Genomic DNA, 27712 nt, shown 5'->3' on the forward strand with positions numbered 1-27712 from the left:
AGCCTTCTCCAGGGGATCTTTCCAACCCAGAGATCGAACCCAGGTCTCCTGTATTGCAGGCGGAATCTTTACCAGCTCAGCCACTAGGGAATCCCGGTGAAAACATGGCTAGGTTGCAGATCTTTTTTGTTCATCTCCCTAGATTCTTCAGTGAATTGAATTTCTTGCTTCCCCAGTCGCATCTCTTCCTGTCCCTTCCCCACCCCATCCATGAGTGACAGAGAACCGGCTTGGCCCAGAGTCACCTGGAGTTACCTCTAGCTGCGTATCTGATACATCCCTTTGCTCCTGCTGCAAAATAGCCCACTCTCCCCCAACGCAGTGCTGAAAATAACACGCACGTGTTGTTGCTTGTGCGTCTCTGAATCCGCTGGTTCATTCTTGGCTCGGCCCCACTCCTCACGTGCCTGCGACTGGCTCAGTGTTGGCTGGAAGCTCTCCTTTGCCTGTTCTTTCCACCCCTAGAGTGTGAAGCCCCTTTGCTTCTCTGCAGACGTAGGGACTGTTCCCATGTCTTCTCCCTGGACCACCCTCCCCGCGCCCCCCACCCCACCCCCAATGCCAGGTCTGTCCATCGTTTCTCTCAGCTGAATCTTGGGTGTGCGAGACTTTTCGTGGATGAACTGGGTTGCATTGGAGTCCTTTGTGTTGAGAGTCTGTCGCAATTGACCCTTCTAATCATGTGTCCCTCATTCCCCTTCACCTCTTACCACACACAGGACTGTGAATTCCTTTTACTTTGTTCTCTCTTGAGTGGGTGTGATCTCGGGTGGCCTCCGCCTGCAAGGGCTTGGAGCAGGGCTTGAGTTCCCAGTTGGAGACTGAGTCCAGATCGAGGTCAACTAGATCCTAGCCAGTGGTCAGTGGCAGGAGCCCTGGTCCTTCAGCTCTGCAGAAAAGAACTCCACAAAGATGGAAAGGAGTGAGGCGAGTATTCATTAAGAGGAAGCGAGTGCAGTGTGTATGGACAGACACGGCAGACTCAGAGGGAGAGTCCCTGAGGCGCACTCTCCTGGCAGTTTGAATTACTTTTATGGGGCATTTCTTTTTTTTTTTTTTTTTTTCACAAACCACAGATATTTATTTTATTCATACCCAAGAAATTGATGAAAATGTTTAATATGCATATCCCCTATAATCAGGAACAGAAAAGAATTGAGCTAATTAAATAAAGCACATTGCCCACAAAAATATCCCTCACCCTTAATCTGCATATTTTCATTCACTGACTCTTCAGAGTTTAAACTGTACCCTGACAGGTTTCAGCATATTAAAATCAAGTTGCTAAAAATGAGCTGGTGTGAGTAAACTTACAAGAAGATAGGAAGATAGTTGAGAAAAATGATACCTACTTCCTCAGTCTTCCAGGGCAAAGAGATGACCTCCTGAGAATGAAAGTTTTAAGTTAATGCTCAAGAGAATTTGGAATAGTCATTGAAGAGTAGAGCAGAGAAAGCTGAATGTTGACAGGTGGTATGGAAAGCTCATAAGATTGAATGGAGATAATAAGTTTGTGATGGTGCCAGTCCATATGTCTCTCCAGCAGTACTCGCCGTCCAAGTTCAGAAGGATAGGACAGTTGAATACTGCTGCTGCTGGTAAGTCGCATCAGTCGTGTCTGACTCTGTGTGACCCCATAGACGGCAGCCCACCAGGCTCCCCTATCCCTGGGATTCTCCAGGGAAGAACACTGGAGTGGGTTGCCATTTCCTTCTCCAATGCATGAAAGTGAAAAGTGAAAGTAAAGTCGCTCAGTTGTGTCCAACTTTGCAACCCCATGGACTGCAGCCTACCAGGTTCCTCCATCCATGGGATTTTCCAGGCAAGAGTACTGGAGTGGTTTGCCGTTGCCTTCTCCGTATGGGGCATTTCTTAATGGTTTTCCTTTGGCTGATCATTTTGGTTTGCATTCACAGTCCATATTTGATGTATCTCAGGATCCTCGCATGTGTGTGCGTACATCACTAAGCCTAGATGGATTGTACCAAAAAGGCGTATGGTAGGGAACATCCCTGGTATTACTTCCCTGTAGCCTCTAAGGAGCCTCGCTGCACATGCGTGGTCGGGGAGGTTTCCTGACTTCGAGAATGAGAAATATGTCATCTGGGCAGGGTCCAACTTCCTCCTTTAATTGTCCTGCTGTTCTCACCTTGGAGTTTTGGTCCAAAGGGAATGAATCTCCAATTGCTTTACTTTGGGAGGCCCTCTACCTCCTGCCTCATGTGGGAAGCTTTTTGTTTTTTCTTTAAATATGGATTTAATTTGGCTGTATCAAGTCTTAGTTGTGGTGTGTGGGAATCTAGTTCCCTGACCAGGGATTGAACCTGGGCTCCCTGTATTGGGAGTGTGGTGTCTTAGCCACTGGATCCCAGTGAAGTCCCAAAGTGGTTGGGAAGCTTTGGGGAGCACTGCTTTGTATTGCCAGCTTCCTGCCAAATGCATTATACACAATAGGTGTTCAGGACATTTTTTGCAACCAAGATCAATGTGTGAATGAAAGACTGAATGAAGGCGTTGATGACGCTAAGGAGCAGGTAGAATGCAGTCCTGATGAGCTTCCAGGAGTGAACAGTATACCCGGAGTTCTCATTTTTTTTCTGTCCTAAGCTCCTTTGAGCACCATAGGACAGGGTCTGTCTGGTGGGCTTAGTTCTTAATCGTTCCGATTGTTATTTAAGTTCTCTTAACTAACTTTTCAGCAGACACTACAGTAGGTTTGTCCCTGGTTGCAAATGCTTGACTTCTTAAGGAGGCAACTGAAGGGAGAAGCAGGTGTATTCCAGTAAGACTGGACGGTGGGGAGGGCGCTTGTGGTTCTAGTTTATTTTCTCACTAGCTTTACTAGACTTGGATTCCTAGTGTCTTAGAGATCCCCACCCATCTCGGTTTGCTGGGTTCATCAGAATCACACTTGGTCCCTTTGACCTTGTGTGAATTGTCAGGATAAACATTTGGATAAAGGTGATAGTGATGGTGGGGAGATTCTTGGCCTTTTCTTCTATCAAGTATCAGAGGAGAATTGGGTGAATGGCTATTTAGCTAATAAACTGTCCTGCTGGCATAGAATAAGGATTTCACAGGGAGAGCCACAGTTGCACGTAATCTATTGTGCAGCCAAAGATAAAGGCAAGGATAACACTCTCCGTCTCTTCTGTATCAGTTTGGTCCTGCCCCCTTTTTGTCATTACCCCTTACTCATTTTCCAAACTGTCTTAAGAATAATCTTAGAAAAAATATTGAATGCCCTGACATGTGAATTTTCCAGGTGCTCCAGGCCTTTCTTTCCTTTGCTCCTTACACCAGGAAGGTTGTCTAAGAAACAAACTGTTTTTCCGTTCAAAGTCCTGAAAAAGAAACTGGTTGGCTTAGCTAGAGGTACCACCCCTGGCCCAAATTGCTGCACCTAGCACATCCCTGAAATGGGCACAGGTGCCCAAGCTAACCAGCAACATCTCTGCTGTAGGGACCAGCTGCACACCCACGGCTCTTGTGCAGAGGACTGGCATCAACTGCATTAACTGGCATCTTCTCTTCCCTCGGGGGAAAGCCTATGGGTGACTGATTCATTCCCAGGATATGTTTGGTGAATAGAGATGCAGAGAAAAGGGAGCTTTTAGAGGCTGCTGGGTGTCTGGTGGGGAGACCAGACCTGGAGCCCTTGCTCGGCTCTTTCTCTTGAATCCACTTGGATCTTGTCTTTCCTTTATGACTCCACTTGGGCCCTGGTGGAGTTCACCAGAACACAGCTTATTCTACAGTAACTGCGTATGAACTGTCTTTTGATGGATTTGAAGTAAAGCCTAATGGCCTTGGAGACTTTGGGAACCCTTGAACTGTTTGTTTGTTTTTGCTTTTTTGTTTTCAAAATTTCTGTATTTTATTTTTGGCTACACTGGGTCTCTGTTGCTTTCCCCAGCTGAGGTGAGCAGGGGGCTACTCTCTAGTTGTGGTGGTCGGGCTTCTGATTGTGGAGGCTTCTCTTATTGCAAAGCCCAGGCTGTAAGACACATGGACTTCAGTAGTTGCTCTAGAGCCTGTGAGTTGCACAGGCCTAGTTGCCTCACTGCATGTGGGATCTTCCTGGAGCAGGGATTGAACCTGGGTCCCCTGCATTGCCAGGTGGATTCTTAATCACTGGGCCACTGGGGAAGCCCTGAAGTGTTATTTTTATGCCATCTTTCAGGTGGATTTCTCTTCCACCTGTGATAGTCTCTTCCAAGAAAGGTTGATGCCTTCTAGTCTCAAGGGGAGCTACTTTTTGACCTTGTACCAAATTCTGAGGCTTTCCTGACCACAGGGTGGTATTTCCAAGTGAAAACAACCAAGTTTCAGCTGAGGCAATATCATATCTTGAGTTCTAAGCTCAGTGCTTGAATAAGAACTCAAGTCTACTGAATTATAATCTGGTGCTTTTTCCCTTCTGCTCGAGGGAATTTATCATGTTTTTTCTTTTTAAAACATTTTTTATTATTTTTTTAAACATTTTCTTCTCCATCGTTTCTTTTGCAGGGGTTCAGCTGTTGCAAAAATAATTGGTAATAATGTCAAGAAACTTCAGAAGTTTGCCTCCACGGTCAAGATGTGGGTCTTTGAAGAAACAGTTAATGGGAGAAAACTGACAGACATCATAAATAACGACCATGAAAATGTGAAATACCTCCCTGGACACAAGCTGCCAGAAAATGTGGTAAGATTTGGGGGTAGAAAGTTGACAAAAAAATTCACTCAGATTTTCCCACTACATCTTATGGAAAAATCAGAATGAACCTTTTGGCCAACCCAATTCATTTGGCTCATTCTGAAAGTTAGGCTTGACTGAGTGAGCACCTAGGACTTTGGGGAGGGGATGGGAAAACAGCTTCCCCAGTCTCCTGTTCCTTTCTCCCACCAAGTTCATTGCTTGATCTGTTTTGGTTTTCCTCCCTGGTGGCTCAGACGGTAAAATGTCTGCCTATAATGCAGGAGACCTGGGTTCGATCCCTGGGTTGGGAAGATCCTCTGGAGAAGGAAATAGCAACCCTCTTCAGTACTCTTGCCTGGAAAATCCCATGGACGGAGGAGCCTGGTGAGCTACAGTCTATGGGGTCGCAAAGAGTCGGACACGACTGAGCGACTTCACTTTCTTTATTGAGAATGTGGGCCTTGCTGGGGCTGCCATGACAAAGCGAAATAGACTGGGTGTCTTAAACAACAAGAATGAATCTTCTCATAATTCAAGAGACTCCAGGTTGTCTGGAGGAAGGAATTTTTCTCTCCACTTCTAGGTTCTATTGTCTGGCCTAAGCAATTAAGTTGACACAAGTCTGAACAACATGTCATAAAGAATCTTCCTCCAGTACAGGAGAAACGGGTTCGATCCCTCGGTCAGGAAGATCCCCTGGAGAAGGGAATGGCAGTCCACTCCTGCATTCTTGCCTGGAGAATTCCTTGGACAAAGGAGCCTGGTGGGCTCCACAAAGAGTTGGATACCCCTCAGCAATTGAAAAAAAAAATGCATAGGAGAGACCCAGGAAAACTTTGTAACCAAAAATATAGAAGCCCTTACCTTAGATAATCCTCAGCTAAAGAGAAAAAGGGGATGGTGGGAACTTGCCCAGTGGTCCAGTAGTTAAGACTCTGAGGTTCCAATGCAGGGACGTGGCTTTGATCCCTCATCAGGGAACTAAGATCATCCCACATGCCTCAGGGCATGGCCAGAAAGCAAGAAAAAGAGGATGTTGAGGGTTCAGATCACTTCAGTCGCTCAGTTGTATCCAACTCTATGTGACCCCATGAATCGCAGCACGCCAGGCCTCCCTGTCCATCGCCAACTCCCGGAGTTCACTCAGACTCACGTCCATCGAGTCAGTGATGCCATCCAGCCATCTCATCCTCTGTCGTCCCCTTCTCCTCCTGCCCCCAGTCCCTCCCAACATCAAAGTCTTTTCCAATGAGTCAACTCTTCACATGAGGTGGCCAAAGTACTGGAGTTGCAGCTTTAGCGTCATTCCTTCCAAAGAAATCCCAGGGCTGATCTCCTTTAGGATGGATTGGTTGGATCTCCTTGCAGTCCAAGGGACTCTCAAGAGTCTTCTCCAACACCACAGTTCAAAAGCATCAATTCTTCGGCGCTCAGCTTTTTTCACAGTCCAACTCTCACATCCATACATGACCACAGGAAAAACCATAGCCTTGACTAGACAGACCTTAGTCGGCAAAGTAATGTCTCTGCTTTTGAATATGCTATCTAGGTTGGTCATAACTTTCCTTCCAAGAAGTAAGCGTCTTTTATCTTTTAATTTCATGACGGGGAGAGTCAATTTTGGGAGGTGAGCTGGGAAGCACAGGAAACAAAGGTGAGGTTGTTATGCAGATCTAATCTTTACCTTCCTAGTTTTGGAGTTGTAGAGATCTGGCCCTCCTCTTCTTCCCTTGGAGGGAGAACCCCCCCACCCCTTACAAATGGAGATTTCCTTTATAAATGTAAATGTTTTTACATAAGGACACCTCCTGTTTGTTTTTCATTGAGTCAGTGATGCCGGTCAACCATCTCATCCTCTGTCACCCCCTATTCCTCCTGCCCTAGATCTTTCCCAGTACCTTAAAATAACTAATATGCTGAACTTCCTTGGTGGTCCAGTGGTAAAACTCCTCACTTCCAATGCAGGGTGCCTGGCTGGGAAACTTAAGATCCCACAAGCTGTGGGCTGCAGCCAATAAATATATAAATAAAATAACTTTATAAATAACAATAGTAATTAATATGCCCACTCCAGGAAGGGGGACAACTTCCAGGGCCTGAAAGGGGACTCTTGTCTAACACTCAGAAATGAATTGTCCCAGGAGACACACAAACTGGCAAAGCAAGAGGCTTTGTTGGGGAGGGATGCCCGGGCGAAGAACAGCGGTGATGCTGGAAGGTTGGCCTCTCTGTTTAGCGGTGTTGAATCAAATCTCAGAGACAGAGTTTTGGGTGAAGTAGAAAAGAATAGCTTTACTGCTTGGCCAGGCAGAGGGGGACACAGTAGGTTTCTGTCCTGGAAAACTGTGATTCCCAGTCTGGGTGAACTTGCTGAGGAGTTTTATAGCAATACTTCCAGAGTGGGGTTGCCAACCAGATGAGGGTGTGTGCCGGGTCTCAGGTGAGTACAGTCGCTCAGTTGTGTCCAACTCTGCGACCCCATGGACTGCAGCACACCAGGCTTCCCTGTCCATCACCAGCTCCTGGAGCTTGCTCAGAGTCATGTCCATCAATTCAGTGATGCCATCCAACCATCTCATCCTCTGTCATCCCTTTCTCCTCCTGCCTTCAATCTTTCCCAGCATCAGGGTCTTTTCTAATGAGTCAGTTCTTTGCATCAGGTGGCCAAATTATTGGACTTTCAGCTTCATCATCAGTCCTTCCAATGAACACTCAGGACTGATCTCCTTTAGGATGGACTAGTTGGATCTCCTTGCAGTCCAAGGGACTCTCAAGAGTCTTCTCCAACACCACAGTTCAAAAGCATTAGTTCTTCGGTGCTCAGCCTTCTTTATGGTCTAACTCTCACATCCGTATATGACTACTGGAAAAACCATAGCTTTGATTAGATGGACCTTTGTTAGTAAAGTAATGTCTCTGCTTTTTAATATGCTATCTAGGATGGTTGTAGCTTGCCATCCCTAGGCCAGCGAATGGCCTGGTCTTTAATTAAAATCAAGGTTAAGACCTAAATCACTGAAGGGGATTGGAGGAAATAGAAAATTGGAAGAATGATAGTTTAAAATTCCAGCTTATTAGTCTTGAGCAGAAAACTCTAGGTTATTGCCTGGCCTCCTTGCAGTGACTTGTAGAGGAAAGAAGAAATGAGATGAGAATGAAAATGGTGACCCGGCTACTGGTGTAAGTGGGGTTCGTGAACTTTTTTAAAAAAATATTTATTTAATTTTGGCTGCTCTGGGTCTTTGTTGCGGTGCGTGGGCTTCTTGTTGCAGTAGCTTTTCTTGTGGTGGAGCACAGGCTCTAGGTGCTCAAGTTTCCGTAACTGTGGTGCACAGGCTTAGCTGCCACATTGCACGTGGGATCTTCCCGGGCCAGGGATCGAACCAGTGTCCTCTGCATTGCAAGGCGAATTCTTAACCACTGGACCCCCAGGGAGCCTAGAATTCGTGAATGTCTGTTCCAGATTCACCCCTGGGTGGCTTTTTGGAAGAGTCTGTTAGAAAACCAGCCCAGGGGCTTTCTCGGTGATCCAGTGGTTAGGACTCTGCACTTGCATTGCCAGGGCCACGGGTTTGATCCCTGGTCAGGGAACTAGGATCCTGGATGCCATAAGCTGCAGACCCAAAAAAGAAAGAAAGAAAATGAAAGCCAGCCCACATGGCTGTCTGACTCCTGGCCGGGGAGGCAGATTTGTAGGCTGATGAATGCCAGCAAGTTTGGAGATGCAGTCCTTCTCACCGAGGACTGCCGATGGGCTTTGGCTATAGATGGCTTTGGCATCAAGTGTTCACATTTATCATATTGGTTACCTGAAAATTGAGATCGCTTCTTGGTAGGTGTCAAGGGAAAAGGAAGGATTTATTATTTGCATCAAGTAAGGAGAACCTCAGGGGTCTTTCCCAAAGCAGAGCCTCCCCAACAGCAAAACTGTGGACGCTATAATCTAAGAAAACACGCATATTCACACAGGGGCTTGGGTGTTAGACATAGTGAGTCCAAGCTTCAGTGGAATGAAATCGTGAAGGTCAGAGAAGGTCAACCTCATCATTCCTTAGGGTCTAATTGATCTGGAGGTGGAGTGCCCAAGATGGGTTTAAATCCTTCAAAACACTTAAGACAGAGCTTTAGGCTATTCTAACTGGGAGTCATTACAACTGATTTGGTATCTTTGCTATTGTTATTCTGTCCTCTGATAAGTTTGTCTTTTTGCTCCCTTAAGATCCTTTATTACTGTTCAGGGCAAGCCAGGCTTAGGTCCCAGAGTGGCTTAGGCCAGAGATGGCTTCTCTTCTGTCAAGAGAGCCATGCCTGGTTTTCCTTTCGTGGGGACCTCCTACGCTCTCCTTACAGTCTCACTGAATGTTCCCAGTGACCCTCTTAGGATGGTGCCATTAGTTTTCGTATTATGATGATGCTTCTGATTTTACAGCGGAAGAAGCCGGAGCTCAGAGAGGTTAATGAACTTGCCCCGGTCACGGAGCTGTCGGCTGGCAGGCCTGCTGAGTCATGGCTTCTAGACAGCGATGACTGGATTCCCTGTGTCCCTGCAGGCAGCGTTTCCCTGGGGTTCCTCCTGGTGCTGTGGGTGGGGAGAGGGCGGTTCCCTAGGGTTCCGAGCTGAGAAGTGAAGTTGCCCAACTATCTGATGGCACTGTTCCCACGGCCCTGGAAGGCCTCTGAGGTCGTGTCTAACCTTGCTTGGGGCAGACTGGTCCTCCGAGCGTCCCTTCTCATCCGTGTCGGGATCCACCGCTCCTTCCCTTCTGTAGACCGCATGCTTCCTTAGTGGGCTCTTCACTGTGCTCTGAGCCAGCTCCGTCTGCACCCTCTGTACCCCACCTGCCCCAGGTGTGTGCACCTGACCTGCCGGGGTTTTGTTCTCCCATGATGCCCAGCAAGGTGCTCAGCAAACACAGCGGGAGATGAATCTGCTAGGTGTTCACTGTCTGCATGGAGATCGAGGGGCAGGAGGCGGAGAGGGAGCCAAAAACCACATCCCCCAAAGCCTAGCCCATGTGCCCAGGTGTGGACGAGGGAGGAGCTCTCTGCTCCTAGAAGGTTGTAGCCTTGTGACAGTGAGTGTATCTGGTCCATGGACTGGACGTTTGTATGGCCTCTGGTCATTTGCTTTGCTTTTGCAGACAGTGCTCCCGGGAACGGCCTTATTCACGTCTGAGGTGCGTATCGCAAGGTCACAGCCAGTGCAGCCTGTAATCTTCCAGGTCACGCCACTGGTTTCCAGCCTGGGTGTGAAACCATACAACTCAGATGAGAACTTGAACCCAGCTGAAACCCAGATTGGGACTGAACCCTCTGTCCTTTCATGAAGATCATATACCTGCTCTCAGGACTTACTGAAATTCAGGTTCTTTATGTCTCGGTGCAGAAGGAACTCAGTGAGAGACAAAGGGATAGATAAGAAGGGGATGCGTTTAGAGAGACGTCCACTCCCACGCTGAGTGTGGGCCATCTGGGCCTGCTCAGAAGGCAAATGGCCCCGAAGTACGGGGGTGGTTGGTTTTTATGGGCTGGGTAATTTCATAGGCTAATGAGTCGAAGGATTATTCTAGCACTTTGGGGGAGAAGGGGCAGGAATTTCCATGAATTGGGGTACTGCCCACTTTGGGGCCTTTTATGGGTAGCCTCAGGACTGTCAGGTGGCAAAAAATCTCCCTGCCAGTGCAGGAGTCACAGGAGATGCGGGTTCCATCCGTGTGTCAGGAAGACCCCCTGGCGGGGAAATGGAAACCCACTCCAGTATTCTTGCCTGGAGAATCCTGTGGACAGAGAAGTCTGGCAGTCCATGGGGTCACTAGGGGTCAGACATGCCTGAGCAACTGAGCACATCAGGACTGTCATCACAACTGTTGGGTGTCTGTGGGCATGTTATTTAGCATATGCTAATCTAGACAGCATATTCAAAAGCCGAGACTTTACTTTGCCAACTAAGGTCCGTCTAGTCAAGGCTGTGGTTTTTCCTGTGGTCATGTATGGATGTGAGAGTTGGACTGTGAAGAAGGCTGAGCGCCAAAGAACTGATGCTTTTGAACTGTGGTGTTGGAGAAGACTTGAGAGTCCCTTGGACTGCAAGGAGATCCAACCAGTCCATTCTGAAGGAGATCAGCCCTGGGATTTCTTTGGAAGGAATGATGCTAAAGCTGAAACTCCAGTACTTTGGCCACCTGATGCGAAGAGTTGACTCATTGGAAAAGACTTCGATGCTAGGAGGGATTGGGGGCAGGAGAAGAAGGGGACGACCGAGGATGAGATGGCTGGATGCTATCACTGACTTGATGGACGCGAGTCTGAGTGAATTCCGGGAGTTGGTGATGGACAGGGAGGCCTGGCGTGCTGTGATTCATGGGGTCGCAAAGAGTCGGACACTACTGAGCGACTGAACTGAACTGAATGTGTTATAATGAGTGTGTAATGAGGCCAAGGTCTACCAGAAGTGGAATATTCTGTCATCTTGGACCTGGTCGGTGTTAGTCAGTTCTAACCAGTTTATGTTGTATCCTTAATAGCTTTGTCCTTCTTTTAAAGGCTGTGCCCTGCCCCCTTCCTCCCTGTGTCCATCTCCACGCCCCCAGCAGGGTCTGAGAACTCACATCCTTCCACACCCTTGCTGGCCCTTGGTGCAGGACACAGACGGTATTGAAAAGTTTTATTTCTTAAGCTGGCCAAAGGTACACTGGCATTTGCTTCTTTGTTTCTTGTTTAGGCTTTCTAGATTCCAGCATTTGTATGTATGAAATGTCTTATAATGTGGGATTCCCAGGGGGCACAGTGGTAAAGAGTCCACCTGCCAATGCAGGTGATTGACGTGGGAGACTCGGGTCTGATCCCTGGGTGGGGAAGATTCCCTGGAGGAAGGTGTGGCAGCCCACTCTAGTATTCTTGCCTGGGGAATCCCATGGACAGAGGAGCCTGGTGGGCTACACAGTCTGTAGGGTCCCAAAGAGTTGGACACGACAGAGCATGCATGCACACACACAAAATGTCTCATAAGTGATTTTAAAAGTTGAGCAGTGATGAAGTTGAGGGCCGACTCTGAATGAGTCTGGGCAGCCCTGCTCCTCCTGGTAAGATGGGCTGTTGCAAGGAGTGAATGAGATGGTCCACATAAATTGTTGAGTGTCGAGAATCTTTTACAAAACTACGGCTTTGTTTCTATCGGGTTTTTAAAAGTTTGGGGTTTTTTTCCAGAGTTTTTCAAATACCTCATTTGGCCATGTAAAACATAAGCTAGTGTTAGACACGGAGAAGGCGATGGCACCCACTCCAGCACTCCTGCCTGGAAAACCCCATGGGCCGAGGAGCCTGGTGGGCTGCAGTCCATGGGGTTGCGAAGAGTCGGCCACGACTGAACGACTCCACTTTCACTTTTCACTTTCATGCATTGGAGAAGGACATGGCAACCCGCTCCACTGTTCTTGCCTGGAGAATCCCAGGGACGGGGGAGCCTGGTGGGCTGCCGTCTCTGGGGTCGCACAGAGTCGGACATGACTGAAGCGACTTAGCAGTAGCAGTAGCAGTGTTAGACAAGACCAATGGTTGTTTCAGATAAAAAGTCAGACATAAGCTTAATTGACTCGATGAATGTCCATCCAGAGCTAAAAGCCGGCTTTACTCACTTCTGTCTTGAGGATTCAAGCAGGAGAGACTTGCCGCATATCATCCACATGGCAGTGTTATTTATGACGTCTGCCGCTTGCTGGTTGAGACCGGGGGTCTTCTTGCTGGGGGCCCCAGACTGCTGCCCGCCTGACCCTTCTCCAGGTCATCACGTGCTTACCGCGTGACCCCTCCACAGGGGAAGCTTCTGTAGCAAGGTCCTCACCAGGTCATCAACTTCTCACTAAAATCTGGGGCCGACTGGGTTTGTGATTTCCCCTGAGACTCGCATGGAGGAACATTTCTTACTTCCTGTCACTGCAGGATAAACAGTGTTGGTCCTTTGTTAGAGCCGTCTTTCCAGGGCCTGTGTTTAGAGCTCGCCCGGGTAGAGAGCTCTTCTGCCTTGGTTCAGCTTTCACCACCCTCAGTGTGACACCGGGATTGATCATCGCCGCATCTTCTGTGAACTGTAGTTGTCACGGCTCTCCTCTTGTGTCTTCTAAATCTCACCGCTTCTTTTTCAAAAACAGCTTTACTGAGATCTAATTCTCAGGCATACAGTTTGCCCCTTAAAGTGTACCATTTAAGAGGTTAAAGCTGTCATATGACCCAGGGACTATCCTCTAGGTTTGTACTCAGAAGAAGGTAAAACTTGTTCACACAAAACACTTTACACAGATGTTCCAATTCAGTGCTTTCTATGTATATTCACAAAACTGGGCAACTATCGCTGCAATTGATTTTAGAATATTTCATCACCTTACAGAGAAACCTCATATCCTTTAGCAGTCACCTCCTACTTCCTCCTATCCCCAGCCCTAAGCAACCACTAACCTACTTTCTGTCTTGCCATTTGCCGGTTCTGGACTTTTCATGTAAATGTCACCATAAATACCTCACCTTCTGTGCCTGGTTTCTTTCACTTAGCATAATGTTTTCAGGGTTATCCGTGCTGGGTCCCGAATCAGTACTTCACTCCTTTTTGTGGCTGACCAGTGTTCCGTCTTACGGATGTACCATGTTTTGCCTATTTACTCACTGGTTGGTGGACATTTGGATTGTCTCCACTTTTTGGCTATTACGAATAGTATTGCTGGGAATGTTTGTGTAAAGTGTTTTGTGTGAACATGTTTTTGGTTCTTTGGAGCTTAATACCTAGGAGTACAGTTGCTGGGTCATATAGAAACTGTTTAACTTTTTGAGGGACTCTTGCCAGACTTTTTCAAAGTGGTTGCACCAGTGTGTTGTATGAGGGTTCCAATTTCTCCACATCCTCACCAACTCTTGTTATTATCTAACATTTTTTTTTAATACTTTATTTATTGGGCTCTGCAGAGTCTCAGTTGAAGCATGTGGGATCTTTAGCTGTGGCATGTGAACTCTTAGTTACAGCATGTGGGATCTAGTTCCCTGACTAAGGATTGAACTCTGAGCCGCCTGCATTGAGAGTGCAGAGTCTTAGTTACTAGACTACCAGGGAAGCCCCTTAGCTAACTAACTTTCTGGGTTAGGGTTAGGTTGAGGTGGCATCTCCATTGTGGTTTTGATTTTCATTTGCCTGATGGCTTACGATATTAGTCATCTTTTCATGTGCTTATTGGACATATTTATGTCTTCCTTGGGGAAATGTTTTTTTAAAAACCCCATTTTTAAAAATTGAGTTGTCTTTTTATTATTGAGTTGCAAGGGGTATTTATTAGATGCAAATCCATTTTCAAGTATATAGTGTAGAAGTATATTCTCATTTTGTGAGTTTTCACTTCCTTGATGCTATCCTTTGAAGCATAACCATTTTAAGCTTTGAAATCCAACTGAGATATTTTCCTTTGTTGCTAACTTGCTGGATTTGTTCCTTGCACAGGCCTCCATTCACCGATATGTCTTCAGCTCCTGGAGTAGTGCCGGGTGTGGTTTGTGGTCTGATTGAGTGCCAGGGACAGTGCAAGTGGATCGGGAGAACCAACTAGACTGGGCAGTTTCGTTTCAGTGGTTTAGGTGGTGTCCCATGGGATAGAAGGTTCGGCCAGGATAATTTTTTAAAAAATGACCATTGACTTTTGGGTAATACGGTTGTGATTTTGCCTATTAATTTTAGCTTTAAGGCTTCTGAAGATTAGAATATCAGTTTAGTAGAAGCAACTGCATCAACTCTTTCCTCCCTGGGTTTAGCTTTTTTATTTTCCTTAGAGGATTCATCTTCGTTGGTGTTTCTCAAACTGAAGTGTTCCTCAGAACTACGTAGAGAGTTTACCAGGGATTAGTGGATCCACCTCTAGAGTTTCTGAGTCACTGGGTCTCAGGGGAGGTCCAGGTATTTGCATTTTTAACAAGTTCCTGGGTGATGGGGGTGCTGGGTGGTGGGAATGCTGAACCACACCTTGGGCCCTGCTGATCTACATGATAAGCAGCTTTCTATTTTTTTCCTTCTGGAGGCAGCCTCACTTACTAAAGTGGTATGTTTATATAAAAATCTTGAGAGGGGCTTCCCCGGTGGTCCAGTGGATAAGACTCCACCTTCCATTGCAGAGGGTGCAGGTTTGACCCCTGGTTGGGGAGATAAGATCCCACGTAACTCACAGCCCAAAATCCAAACTATAGAACAGAAACAATATTGTAACAAAAACAATACTGGAAAAATGGTCCACATCAAAAATCTGTGAACAAACAGCAACAACAAAAAGGAATCCTCAGATCAAGTTGCCTGTACTTGAGGATCATTTTTCTGATGCCAAGGATGGCGCGCCATCATTCTGGAGCCAAGGATGTGAACTTCACTTCATCTTGGCCCAAGCTGAGCTTAGGAGAACTGGAGTAAACCACAATATTTTCGAGCCTCTGCTGTGTGGCAGCTCTGCTTTGCTATCTACATTACTCATGCTGCTGTGTTTGATCTAAATGCTCGTCCCCTCAACAATGTGGGCGAGTTGCCTGGGGTGCCCAGGTACTTAACTGGTGGTGGAACTGGGTCAACATGCCCACGGGCTGCACAGTGGTAGCTATCCCAGGGGGGAAGAGAAGAACCTTCCGGCTGGGCCCATAGACTTGACTGGCTCTGTTTTAAAGGTTTATTTATTTGCTTTTATGTTTGGTTGTGCTGGGTCTTTGCTGCTGCATACGGGCTTTCTCTAGTTGTGGAGAGCAGGGGCTTCTCTTGGAGAGCACAGGCTCTAGGCTCTAGGCAAGCGGCCTTCAGTAACTGGGGCTCTCGGGCTATACAGTGTGGACTCAGAAGTTCTGGTGCACAGGCTTAGTTGCTCTGTGGCCTGTAGATCTTCCCGGACCCAGAATCAAACTCACGTCCCTGGCATTGACAGGCAAATTCTTAACCCCCAGACCACTAGGGAAGCCCTTATTGGCTCTGTTTTAAATGACTTTATTTTATTTATTATTAGTTTTTAAACATTTTTATTAACATGAACCAAGAGCCCTGGATTCCTGAAAGACTGGGCATCAGATGGACCAGCCGTGATGCCTTCATTCTAATTGGGTTTCCTGCCCTCCTGGCCAATGACAGGCAAGCCCGTTTGCTCTGAATAGTCTTGCTCAAAGCATTTCGGGAACCTTTAGTGGTGGACACCCTCAGGAAGATTTTGGCAGGAGGCCCGTGAAATAGGTCAGCGTTTCCAAAGCAGTGTCCTGATTTGGCTCAGAGTAAAAGATAGGATAGAGGCTTAGCTAAAGCTGTCATTCTGAAAGAGGATATTCAATTTATTGTGTTTGTTGAGGAGAGCTTGTTTTGACTCTGTGTAGCAGGAATGACAGCCGTGTGCACCGTATAAACACAGCTTGGGTCACATGTTGCTTCTGTGGGTTAAACCCTTAGTGCTCGGACAAGGACAATGGAAGGACATGTGTGTGTGCTTGAGGGAGTCCCCAGGCACATTGTCCCAGAGACCCGACACGCCCAGCCAGCTGCAGTCTTCTTTGATTTGTTGAAAAAGGAATCGGAAAAGATGGGAAGAAATCCCGGGCCAGCTGGCAGCTTCCATGGGAGTGTTTCGCCGTCACAGAGGACATAGCGTGGGCTGATGCCTTAAAGGTTAAGAATTGATAGGCCAGTGGATTTTTCTGATGAGTAATGTCTCTCACGTATTTCATATCACTGCAGAGTGCTATTATCTATATTAATTTGAAAGTGCTCTGTGAAATAGCTGGTAGGAAAGGTGATTTTTAAAAATATTTAATTGGAGGATAATTACAATATTGTGATGGGTTTTTTAATAATTAACTTTATTTTTAATTGAAAATAATTGCTTTACAGTTTCTACCGTACATCAACATGAATCAGCCGTAAGTATACATATAAACCGTCCCTCTTGTACCTACCTCCCACCTCCCTCCCCGTCTCACCCCAGGAAAGGTGATTTTTTTTTTTAAGTATTTACTTGGCAGTGTTGGGTCTTAATTTAGACATGCAGGATCTTTAGTTGCGCTACAGCATGTGGGATCTCAGTTCCTTGACCAGGAATCAGACCCAGGTCCCCTGCACTGGAAGCAGATTCTTAACCATTGTACCACCGCGAAGTCCCAGAAGAGTGATTGTTATCTCGTTCTGTAGCCAGGGTGACTGTGCTTAGTGAACAGGAGTCGTCTGTGCAGGTCCCATAGCTGATCAGTTGCTGACATGCGACGCAAATGTTCATCTTTTCCATCTTTTCTCTGGTTCTGGTGTCTTTTACATCTTACTAGGTCAGGAAATGCCCTGAAGAGAAAAAGGGTGTGTGTTTTCCCGGGGCTGCGGGGGCAGGGAGGTGGATGGGGAAGTGAAGAAACAATAGGTCTAGAGAAGAAAGGTTTTCGTTAAAATTCAGGCTGCCAGGCTCTGTGTGAGAAGGGGGTCAAGAACAGAAATCCCTGCCTAAGTGAGGCCAGTAACCCCAGGCGGAGTGGGGGGGTCCGAGTTCTAAGGAGGGCTGGGGGGCGGAGACTGGTTGGGACCACAGGCAAATATCTAAGAGCATAATGAGCCTTGTCAACAAGAGGCAGACAGCAATTGTGGTTAGGCATCAAGGTTGATGGCTTAGAATAAGAAACTGCTCTTTTTGGAGGGGGCGAAATATCCAGATGCCAAGGAAATCCTTACCACCTAGCCTAGATTAGCAAACAGGAGAAGCCCCTCTGAAGAGGAAGGCAGGTTTCCCTCCACCTTGGGTGTGTGAATAAAGAGAGAAGTGCTAAGCTTCAGGTTATGAGTTTAGTCGTTCTATGGGGACGACTCTGCGTTGCTGTTCAAGTCAGCTTAAGCTGATGTTTTGGGTCATGTGACTGAAAATTCAGGTAGGGCCGGTTTCAGGTGCAGCCTAAAACAGTAGATTAAGTAATATCAACAAGGCCCTGTTTTTTTGTGTTTTTTTGTTTTTGTTTTTTCCTGTTTCTCTACTCTGCCTTCATTCACACTGGAGCCCCTTGGCAGGTCTAGGTTCTGCCCCTCACATTTGTAAAATGGCTGCAAGTGTTCCAGACCTTGCACCATTATTCCCTACTAATCAAGGAAAGACACAGTAGCTGGTGCACAAGAGTAAAGAAGCAACTGTTTCTCAGAAACCCCAGCAAACATTGGTTCCCATCGTTTTGTTTGTCCATTGACCTGAATAACTTAAAAAGACCATTCATGGAGGGGGTGGGGTGGGCATTTCCACCCAAACTACATAGTTGAAGTGGCGAAGCAGTAGCTTTTGAAATGAAATTTAGAGGCATTTTTGCCAGAAAGAAAGAGAATGGAGGCTAGGTGGTAAATTACAGGTCTTCCATACCAGCCAAAGGGAGCGGTGAGTGAAATGATGCCAGGTAGATTTTCTTGGGGAATTCTTTGAGCGAGGTAGTAACTCTTGCACATGCATTAGTTAAGAGACTGGACTAAGCTGTAAAGACCACACTAATGTAATTTAAAGAACAAAGATTTATTTCCCTCTCACATAACAGCAGTCCAGCAGCTTTGCTTCACACCGTTATTCTTGGTCCCACTTGGGTTTTCAAATAGCACAAAAGTGGAGAAGGGAAAGTGTGGAGGAAGCAGCTGCTGTTTGAAGGACTCTGGATCTTAAGTGGTATGCACTGCTCCATCTCTCATTCCACTGATGGGAACTTGGTCCTTGACCTTGCATATCTGCAAGGCTGCTGGGAAATGCACAGGGACCAGCTTGCAGCTCTGCAGTTACGGAGAAAGGGGAAAAGAAATTTTATCGAGGAGTTGGCACCTCCATCACAACTCCCACACTAGATTTCCTAGGAGGCTTATCCATTCTGAATGATGTTCCTGTGGCAGATAGCACTTCCTCAGAGAAGAACCCACATCCAATTTCCTTCATTCGGGGAACCAGGAATGTTTAATCGAAACTATGTCAGCTACCACATTGAACATTGAAGTTGCTCAGTTGTTTCCAACTCTTTGTGACTGCGTGGACTGTAGCCTACCAGGCTCCTCCTTCCATGGAATTTTCCAGGCAAGAGTACTGGAGGGGGTTGCCATTTCCTTCTCCAGGAGATCTTCCCAACCCAGGGATCAAACCCAGGTCTCCTGCATTGTAGGCAGACGCTTTACCATCTGAGCCACCAGGGAAGTCTTAGGTTCAAATGCATATGACAGAAAACCTAAGGCAGTGGTAACCTAAGCAAAGGAAACGCTTGCACTTTTTTTCTCTTATGTGAAGGACGTTCATCATAATTAATGACTCATCATGGTGACAGGGACTCTGTTCCACTATCTCAGCATTGGTTTCCTCCTTAGTCCAAGATGGCTGCCCAAACTCCAGCCATCTCTTCAGCATTTTTCTGGCCAAAAGAGGAATTCAAGGACATCTCCCAGAAACCATAAGCACATTTACGCCATTGGTCAGAGCTTTATCACACAAGGCACCTAGCTGCAAGGGAAGCTTGAAGTGTAGCTTTCTTTCCTGGCAGGTATGAGCCTTACCCCAAACTGGGGTTCTCTTGCTGAGGAAGAAGGGGAGAACGGACATTGGGCAACAAGGGGCAGTCTCTGCTAGAGATCATATGCCCCCGTGTCCATAGTCGGTGCCCTCACCTCTGCCTCTGTGTTTCTCTGCCCATGTTATTTATTAATTTTTTTTTCTGGTGGGGGTGGGCTGGGCTTTGCCACGCTGCATATGGGATTTTCCCCACCAGAGATGGAACCCATGCCCTCGTCCCCTGCATTGGGAGCACAGAGTCTTAACCACTGACCACCAGGGAAGTCCTGCCCATGTGAAATTCGAAAACCCGTCTTTGTACTTCTCTGGAGGGTAACCATCAGAATAGCTGACATTTATTCAGGGCCTGTCAAGTGACAGACTCTGTTCTGTGTCATTTTGTTCTTCACAACGGTGCTCTCAGAAGTACTCACATAGAAATGCTTAGTGTGGGGCTGTTGACAGGCGTAGGCAGAGTTGAGGGAACCAGAAGGGCTCGGGAAGTGGCCAGAGATTAGCAGCGGGAGGAAGCCACAGCCCCCCCTGAAAGGGCAAGGGGACAGACCAGTGCCGTGCTTAGAGGTGTGAACGGGGTCTGCCACAGATCAGGTCAGGAAGTGGGGCTCTAGACGGGAGCCCAGGCCAGCACCCCTGCGAGCCAGGCAGCAGTGGCCCCAGGAACAGTTACACGCCCTGACCTGGTTCTCCTCCCACCTTGGAGCTCCTGGCAGCGCCGGCCTTGGGCTGAGGCCACCTGGAAGGCAGAGGGCAAGGGTGCCAGGGAAACAGCGCCTAGAGCGCAGCCTCCTGGGAACAGAGAAGGGCAGAAATCGGCGGGGGGTTGGGGAACACTAGAGAACCACCAAGCAGGATGGTTACAACCCCATTTTAAGGAAAGCAGAACCGGGCTGGGGAAGACGGGAGGGCACTGCTGGCTTGGGTTGCAGAGCGGGGAAGGTGGCACACCCGTGCACTGACCTGACTGTTCCTGTGTGCAGTGGCAGCAGCTGATGCCCGGGCAGCACGTGTGTGGCTTGGACAGGTGTGTTTCAGGCCGGAAGTAAGCATGTCACCCTTGCCCTGGCAGGTTGCTGTTGCGAACCTTGGCGAGGCCGTGCAGGACGCAGACCTGCTGGTGTTTGTCATCCCCCACCAGTTCATCCACCGGATCTGCGACGAGATCACGGGGAGGGTGCCGAAGGATGCCCTGGGCATCACCCTCATCAAGGTGAGGCGGCCCCTCGCCACGCCGGGCTCCTGGAAACTTCCGTACCTCTTTCATCTGCTGGGGAAAAGGAGCTGAGGGGAGGGGATGGCTGCTTTGGGTTTGTTTTTTAAGGATGCCTGGAAGGGAATCAAAACCACACGTACCCTCCTGAGCCTCGCTTTACTCAGGTTTACGAAGGGCTGCTTCCTATCTGGAGGGGTTCACAGTGCTGGGCTCCTGCAAGAAAAGAACTTCCTGTCTATCACACGGGGCTCCGCCCTTGCCCAGGAAATCTCACGTGGTTTACATTGGCTGCGAAGTTGATCATCTTTAATTTCCCACTCCTGGATTTATTCCCTGGAGAGGACATTTTTAACCAGAAGTCCACAAACCATCCCCAGAGGCCCACATACAGAATTCAGGAGGTTCATGGACCTAAATATGGGGATGGAGTTGCATTTTTATTTATTTTAACCTCTAACTGAAATGAGCATCTCCTTGACTTGTGAATGTAGGCCACAAGCCAGAGTTTCAGTGACAGTATGTTAGCAGGACCTTGACCCTGTGGTGGATACAAATTATAGGTATTTTCATGTTACCTTACAATGGCTTCAGATATCTCAAGATACCATTTATTCCCAACTACTTGGGAATTATAGTAATTCGACCTGCTATGGCACCTTTTTATAATTGGAATAAGAAAATACATATATTACTTTGTCACAAATGTAGGGTTTTTTTTTTAATATTTGATAACTGTATTTCAAAATAATTGCCTTGCTGAGTAATCTTGTATTTCGCTTTATGCATATGGAGTCTGCGAATGAATCCATAAACTTCACCAGACTGCCAGGGGCAGGTCCGTGTTGTAACAAAGGTTAAGAACCTTCTTGAGAGACTCTGTTTGTAGGTGGATGTTTAGGAAAGCAAGCACACTTCAAATGTCAGTCACTGATAGGATGGAAAAATGAATGATGGGAAGCTACGCAGGAGTGAACTAGAACGTTCATGCGGCCACATGGGTGAATCTCCCAAATAATGATATAGCACCAAGCGGCACATCACAGATGAGAGGCGCCGTTTCATTTACAGGCTTTCAAAAACAGGCATAGTGCTATAACACACTGTATAGGGATAGTTTCATGTGACAAAATGAACAAGAAAAACAGGGGAACAGGGCATAAATGGCGCTGAGGATAGGGGTTCACCCTGGCAGGGACCAGGAAGCACTAGTAGGGAGAAGGGTGAACTTGGGAATGGACCCAGAGGACTTCAGTGGTGTCCGTCATGTTCTTTTTCTCAGCCTGGATGGTGACGTTGTTCATTTTCACTTTATGTGTTACTCTTTAAATGGTACATGCACGCTGTGTCTGTTTAGAAACGAGATTTTTCAGTTGCCTATGCCACTGGAGGTCTGAATCTAGATGACTTATAAAGCAGCAGTCTCCAGCCTCTTGTCCTTGGGGGTTTCTTTTCGTCTAACCCACTGACGTCCTTGCAGGGCATAGACGAGGGTCCTGAGGGGCTGAAGCTCATTTCTGACATCATCCGAGAGAAGATGGGCATTGACATCAGCGTGCTGATGGGAGCTAACATTGCCAACGAGGTGGCCGCCGGCAAGTTCTGCGAGACCACCATCGGTGAGGGCCGCTGGGGAAAGGGACATTACATTGTGTGTCTTAACAGGCACATATTCCATTTCTGGAATTGTCCGCAGTGAACTCTTCCCTGCTCCCTTAACATTCCTGGGGTGGGCATTCAGTGGGGTGGAAATTTTATCTTAGGAGGCTTTTCTGTGGGCATGAAGCGTTTCTGCAAACTCTGGAGTGAACGTAAAGCCAAGGAGACCATGTGGCCCACCACAGTCCAGTAGTGCATCATCGAGGTTGTTCACAAAAACGCAAGGGTGCCTGCTTGTACCAAGAGGCAGATGGTTATGTCCATGCTGGAGCTCCCTAGGCCTTAGAAACCCAGCTTTTCTCTTTTTCTTTCTCTTTAAACAACCGTAATTTATTTCTTACAGTTCTGAAGGCTAGAAAGTCCAAGATCAGGGTTGAGCCAACACTTTTCTATGGTGAGGGCTCTCTTCCTGGCTTGTAGACAGCTGCCTCCTTGCATGAAGGTTGTGGGGGTCAGGGAAAGCAAGTCATGTCCAACTTTGTGACTCCCTGGACTGCAGCACACCAGACTCCTCTATCCTCCAATATTTCCCAGAGTTTGCTCAGGTTCATGTCCATTGAGTCAGTGATGCTATCTAACCATGTCATCCTATGCTCCCCCTTTCTCCTTTCACCTTCAGTCTTTCCCAGCATCAGGAGTTTTTCCAGTGAATCGGTTCTTTGCATCAGGTAGCCAGCGTTTTGGAGCTTCAGCATCAGTCCTTCCAATGAATATTCAGGGTTGATTTCCTTTACAATTGACTGGTCTGGTGCAGTCCAAGGGAAACGTAGCTTTTCTTTACTCATAAATGCCAGTGTCTGGAGCCTCATTGGATGCCTCGGAGATCTAGAAATTGATGGGAGTGACCCCCGCTTTCCAAAGGAATAAGCCAAGGCTCAGAGAGTAAGCTCCCTGCCCCAAGATCACGCAGCTAATATAGAACCCAGACAAGAACTTGGGTCTCCTGGTTCCTGAAACAGAAAGCCCTTTCTATTCTTACACATCAGTGTTGTGAACATGTCTGTTTCTTTTAAAAAGGGCTTCAGAATTCCTAAGTGCCCACATACCATGTTATAGGGGTCATAGAATGCTTTGCAGGGTGTATTTAAGTTTATCTACCACTCCAGGACTTAACTTCCACTCTTATCAAATACGCTGGTGATGGGAGTCATTTCTCCTTGGCAGCTTCATGAAAGGAAACTCTGGGAGAGATCAGGCTCTCTTGAGTAAGATGGGATGGATGGGAAAATGTTTTTATGCCTGCATGTAAGTTAGGACATTTTTAATTTTTTTAATTTTTCTCTTTTATTTGTAATTGTACAGACATTACCTGATTACCATGGGCCACAGAGATAATCAAAAGAAATCCGTTTCTTAAAACTTAATTATTTTAGGGGCTTCCCAGGTGGCACTAGTAAAGAACCCACCTGCTAATGCAGGAGGTGTAAGAGACATGGGTTCAGTCCTTGGGTTGGGAAGATCCCCTGGAGGAGGGCATGGCAACCCACTCCAGAATTCTTGCCTGGAGAATTCCATGGACAGGGCAGCCTGGCCGGCTCTAGTCCATAGGGTCACAAAGAATCGGCAACTTAGCACAGCACATTGATTTTTAATTTTTATTAGAGTATAATTGATTTACAGTGTTGTGTTCATTTCTACTGTTCAGCAGAGTAAATCACTTATTTATATCCACTCTTCTTTAGATTCTTTTCCCATACAGGTCATTACAGAGTACAGAGTAGTGTTCCTTATGCTATATAATAGGTTCTTGTCAGTTACCTATTATATATGTAACAGTGTGTCTAGGCCCTACTCAATCACCTAATTTATCCCCTCCCCATACACCATTGCTTTGTTTTCTATGTCTGTGACTCTGCTTCTGTTTTGTAAATAAGTTTGTTTGTATTCTTTTTTTAGATTCCACATATAAGTGATATCATATGATATTTGTCTTTCTCTGATTTAGAAAAACCATTCCAAGTTTCATTTAATTTTCGTTATTTTTTTCTACTTGTGCTGAACTATGGTTGCAGTTGCTTCATTTACTTCAGTCAGCATATATCTTTATAGCTGCATAGCATTTCATTGACAGTCCCATATATCTGGGCACTTAGGGGTGTGTGTGTGTGTGTGTGTAATAATAATTTTGGAGAGCAGAGGTGTCACAAATGGTAAAAGAAAGGAAACAAAATGACCCATAATAGCATTACCCAGGTTGATCTTTATAAAAGCAATAAGCACAGCTAAGAAAATTCAGGGGCTTCCCAGGTGGTGCTAGTGGTGAATTACCTGCCTTCCAACGCAGGAGACTCAGGAGACCTGGATTCCAGCCCTGGGTCAGGCACATCCCCTGGAGGAGGGCACGGCAACCCTCTCCAGTATTCTTAGCCTGGAGAATCCCATGGACAGAGGTGCTTGGTGGGTTACAGTCTACAGGGTCACGAAAGAGTTGGACACTACTGAAGCAGCTAAGCACTAAAGAAAATTCAAACAATACAAGAAGGTATGGAATTGGAATTAAGACCTACTCCCTCTTCTCAAAGGAAATCACTGTCGGTAGTTCCTAAGTATCCTTCCATTAAAAAAAGAAAATTGCATATGTATGCTAGGCTGTACTAGGTTTTATTCTTTTCTTTATTCTATTCTTTTAGTTCTTTTATTCATCTATGATTTTAATGTAGCCTGTGAAACTGTTATGTAATCACTTTAATTTTTCAAAAATAATTATTAGCTACTTTTTCCAGCTTAATCCTATTTGCTCGTAATCAATTTGCTAGTTATTTGGTTGGGATTGGCCAGTTAACCCCAGTCATTCTGTAGGGTTGAGACAGACTTCATCTCCAAATTTAAGCTGATAGATTTTGGCTAGGATTTCTGCCTGCCCCTTAGCCTTGTTATAGGAAAGCTCCCATTTGGGTGCATCAGGCTTTTTTACTTTGTAAAGACAGACAAACGCACAGAAGTCACATCTGTTTCTCTGGCTTCTGTTTACGCATTGTTTCTGCTGCCTTCTGTGGGTTGGACCATGACTGGCAAGAGTGATCTGAATTAAATTAGATAAAATACTCAAAGTGAGATAGAACAGGAAAGTGATATTTTCTAAATTTTCTTATGTAACCTGAATTTAATCAACAGGAAGTATTAGACAAGGCCAAAGGAAGGGACATGGTAGAAAACAACTGGCCCACAGTGTTTTTTTGGGGGGCAGCACCTTGTGACATATGAGATCTTAGTTTCCCAGCCAAGGGTCAAACCTTCGCCCCCTGCATTTGGAAGCCCAGAGTCTTAACCAGCTGACCGCCAGGGAAGTCCCACAACTGGCCCACACTCTTGAAAAATGTCAGTGTCATAGGAGACATTGCAAGTCTAAAAGAGAAATCTAGAGGGACCTGGCTACTAAGTGCAGTTCAGGATCCTGGTCTGGATCCCGGGCCGTGAAAGTAACCCGGGATGTGGGTCAAACAGGCACTGTGAGCCCTGGTGCCCCCTGGTGGTGGGAGCCCCCTTTGTGGGACTGACTGCACGGAGTTTGAGATGTCTGCTCAGCCTGCAAATACTGTTCACAGTCTGTTCTGTATCAGTGGTGGTGCTGAATGTCAAGGATACATAAGCCCCTTCTTTGTGGAAGGAGCTTCTTAGCACACAAACAGCAGAGAATTATGGACCGAGACGTGGGATGTGAGGGAGTCTTATTAAATAGGCTGATTATCTCCAAAATTTGGTGTGGAAGAGAAGGGGGATTTTCCTGTCTCTTGGTTCATAGTGAGTTTGACAAGCCCTTCCACACGGCCGATGGGCATTCCCTGTTCTGGATCACATGTCCTGGGTCCCTTCTTGCCTCATTACTGCCTCAGACTGGTAATAATAATATGATCAATGTTTTCTTACCCATGACTTACAAGATTAAAAATTTTAAAGGGTCAACATTTGATGCCATTTGCAGCAACATGATTGGACCGAGAGGTTCATACCAAGTGAAGTTGGACAGAGAAAGAGAAATATCATTTGATATCACTTACATGTAGAGTCTAAAATATGACACAGTGAAGTTATTTATAAAATGAAAACAGACTCACGGACATAGAAAACAATGGTTACCAAAGGGAAAAGAGGGGTGCGGAAGGGATAAGCTGGGAGGTTGGGGTCAGCATATACACACTATTATATAAAACTGGTAAACAACAAGGTCCTACTATGTAGCACGGGGAACTAGAGTCAATATCCTGTAATAGACCATAATGGAGGAGAATAGAATAAACAAAAGGTGCGTTTGAGAGAATGTAAGGCTCCTTTAAATCAAGCTCACCTCTCTCATGAACCCCGTGCGTAATTTGCAGCACAGAGGCACCAGCAGACGCCACCTTGGGTCAGTGGCAGATGGAGAACGCTCGTCTCCCCTCCACAGGTCCGGTTACTCGGAGCTGCTGCTGGCTCAATCCAAGTAGCTTAGTGGAGGGAGTGGGGGCCTCTCTGTGCTGCTGGTGAGCCCCCTTCGGGTTGCAGGCACCTGGCAGGGCCCACGGTGCGGGACAGAAGAGAAAGACAGTGACTGCATCATGGTGGGGCCCTGGGGCTGGCTTACCCAGCCCAGGTGACGAGTCGGCGCTGCTGGTCTGGAGGGCTGTTTATCAAAGGAAGAGGACAGTTTGCGCAAACAGAGGGGGTTCTAGTATTTGGATGAACGAGCATTCAGCTAAATGACATCATAGCAATGGCCTGTAGAATAGAAAATGTTTCTAAGTATCCCGTGTAGCTATCTTAAACATTTTATGATGGCATATGTCCTTAAACCAAACAAAAGTAGAGAGAACTGTATTAGGACCCCACACTGCCCATCTTTAGCAATGATTAACTGCTGGGTAGTCTTATTCATCTGTTTCCCATCCTCTCTTGTCTCTGAACTTTGTTTGCTTTAATTTTTGGCGTGCAGGATCTTAGTTCCCCAACCAGGGATCAAACCCACATCCTGTCGATTGGAAAGGTGGAATTTTAACCACTGGACCACTGGGGAAGGGCTCCCCTGGTCATTTTGATATGATATTGCTTCCGAGTGTACTTTGTTGAACATCCTGCTGTTTTTTCCTGCAGTGGACGCCTGTGGCTCTAACCGTAATGTCTGTCTGTTGCTCCTCTCTTCCTGCCCCTGAGTGGAGCATAGCATAGAGAGAGGTCATCTAGGTCCTGGAGCCAGAGCATCTGGGTTAGATTTGGGCTCTGCCTCTTACTAGCTGTATGACCGAGGGCAACTCAGTAAACCTCTTTGGGGCCTCCTGTGTGTGAGTGGGGCAAATCAATCATAGGCACATAAATATCACCATCCTGTTGTGATTATATAGACCTTTGCATGCTTGTTGTAACTAATAGGCATTTTCCACACCTCATTCTTACTTAACCTCATGACAGTGCTGAATGTGCCATAGTGTTTTACTCATGAGGTTAGAGATCACATCAGAGGTTTTCAAACTTGTCTGCCCATTGAAGTCACTAGGAGAATGTCAAAACTTAGTGAGACCTTGCTTGACCCCAGAGCTTGTGATTCAATGGATGCTGGGGTGTTTTTTAAAGATCTCCCAGTGATTGTAATGTGCAGACAAGCTTGGGAAACAGGCTCAGGAAACTCAAGGCTGGAAGAACCCAAGT

At 46.7% G+C, this 27712-nt stretch overlaps 1 protein-coding gene across 1 annotated transcript in view; it reads left to right on the forward strand.

Moving 5' to 3' along the window:
* Nucleotides 1–27712, forward strand: part of GPD1L (glycerol-3-phosphate dehydrogenase 1 like) — a 58018-nt gene that overhangs the window by 9058 nt on the left and 21248 nt on the right. Inside the window, exons 2-4 of the mRNA XM_069561314.1 lie at nt 4510–4687; nt 20294–20434; nt 21915–22053. Coding sequence (XP_069417415.1) covers nt 4510–4687; nt 20294–20434; nt 21915–22053 — 458 coding nt within the window. The remainder of the gene's footprint in view (nt 1–4509; nt 4688–20293; nt 20435–21914; nt 22054–27712) is intronic.

The sequence above is a fragment of the Ovis canadensis genome, chromosome 19, assembly GCF_042477335.2.
Source record: "Ovis canadensis isolate MfBH-ARS-UI-01 breed Bighorn chromosome 19, ARS-UI_OviCan_v2, whole genome shotgun sequence".
Classification (NCBI taxonomy): Eukaryota; Metazoa; Chordata; class Mammalia; order Artiodactyla; family Bovidae; genus Ovis; species Ovis canadensis.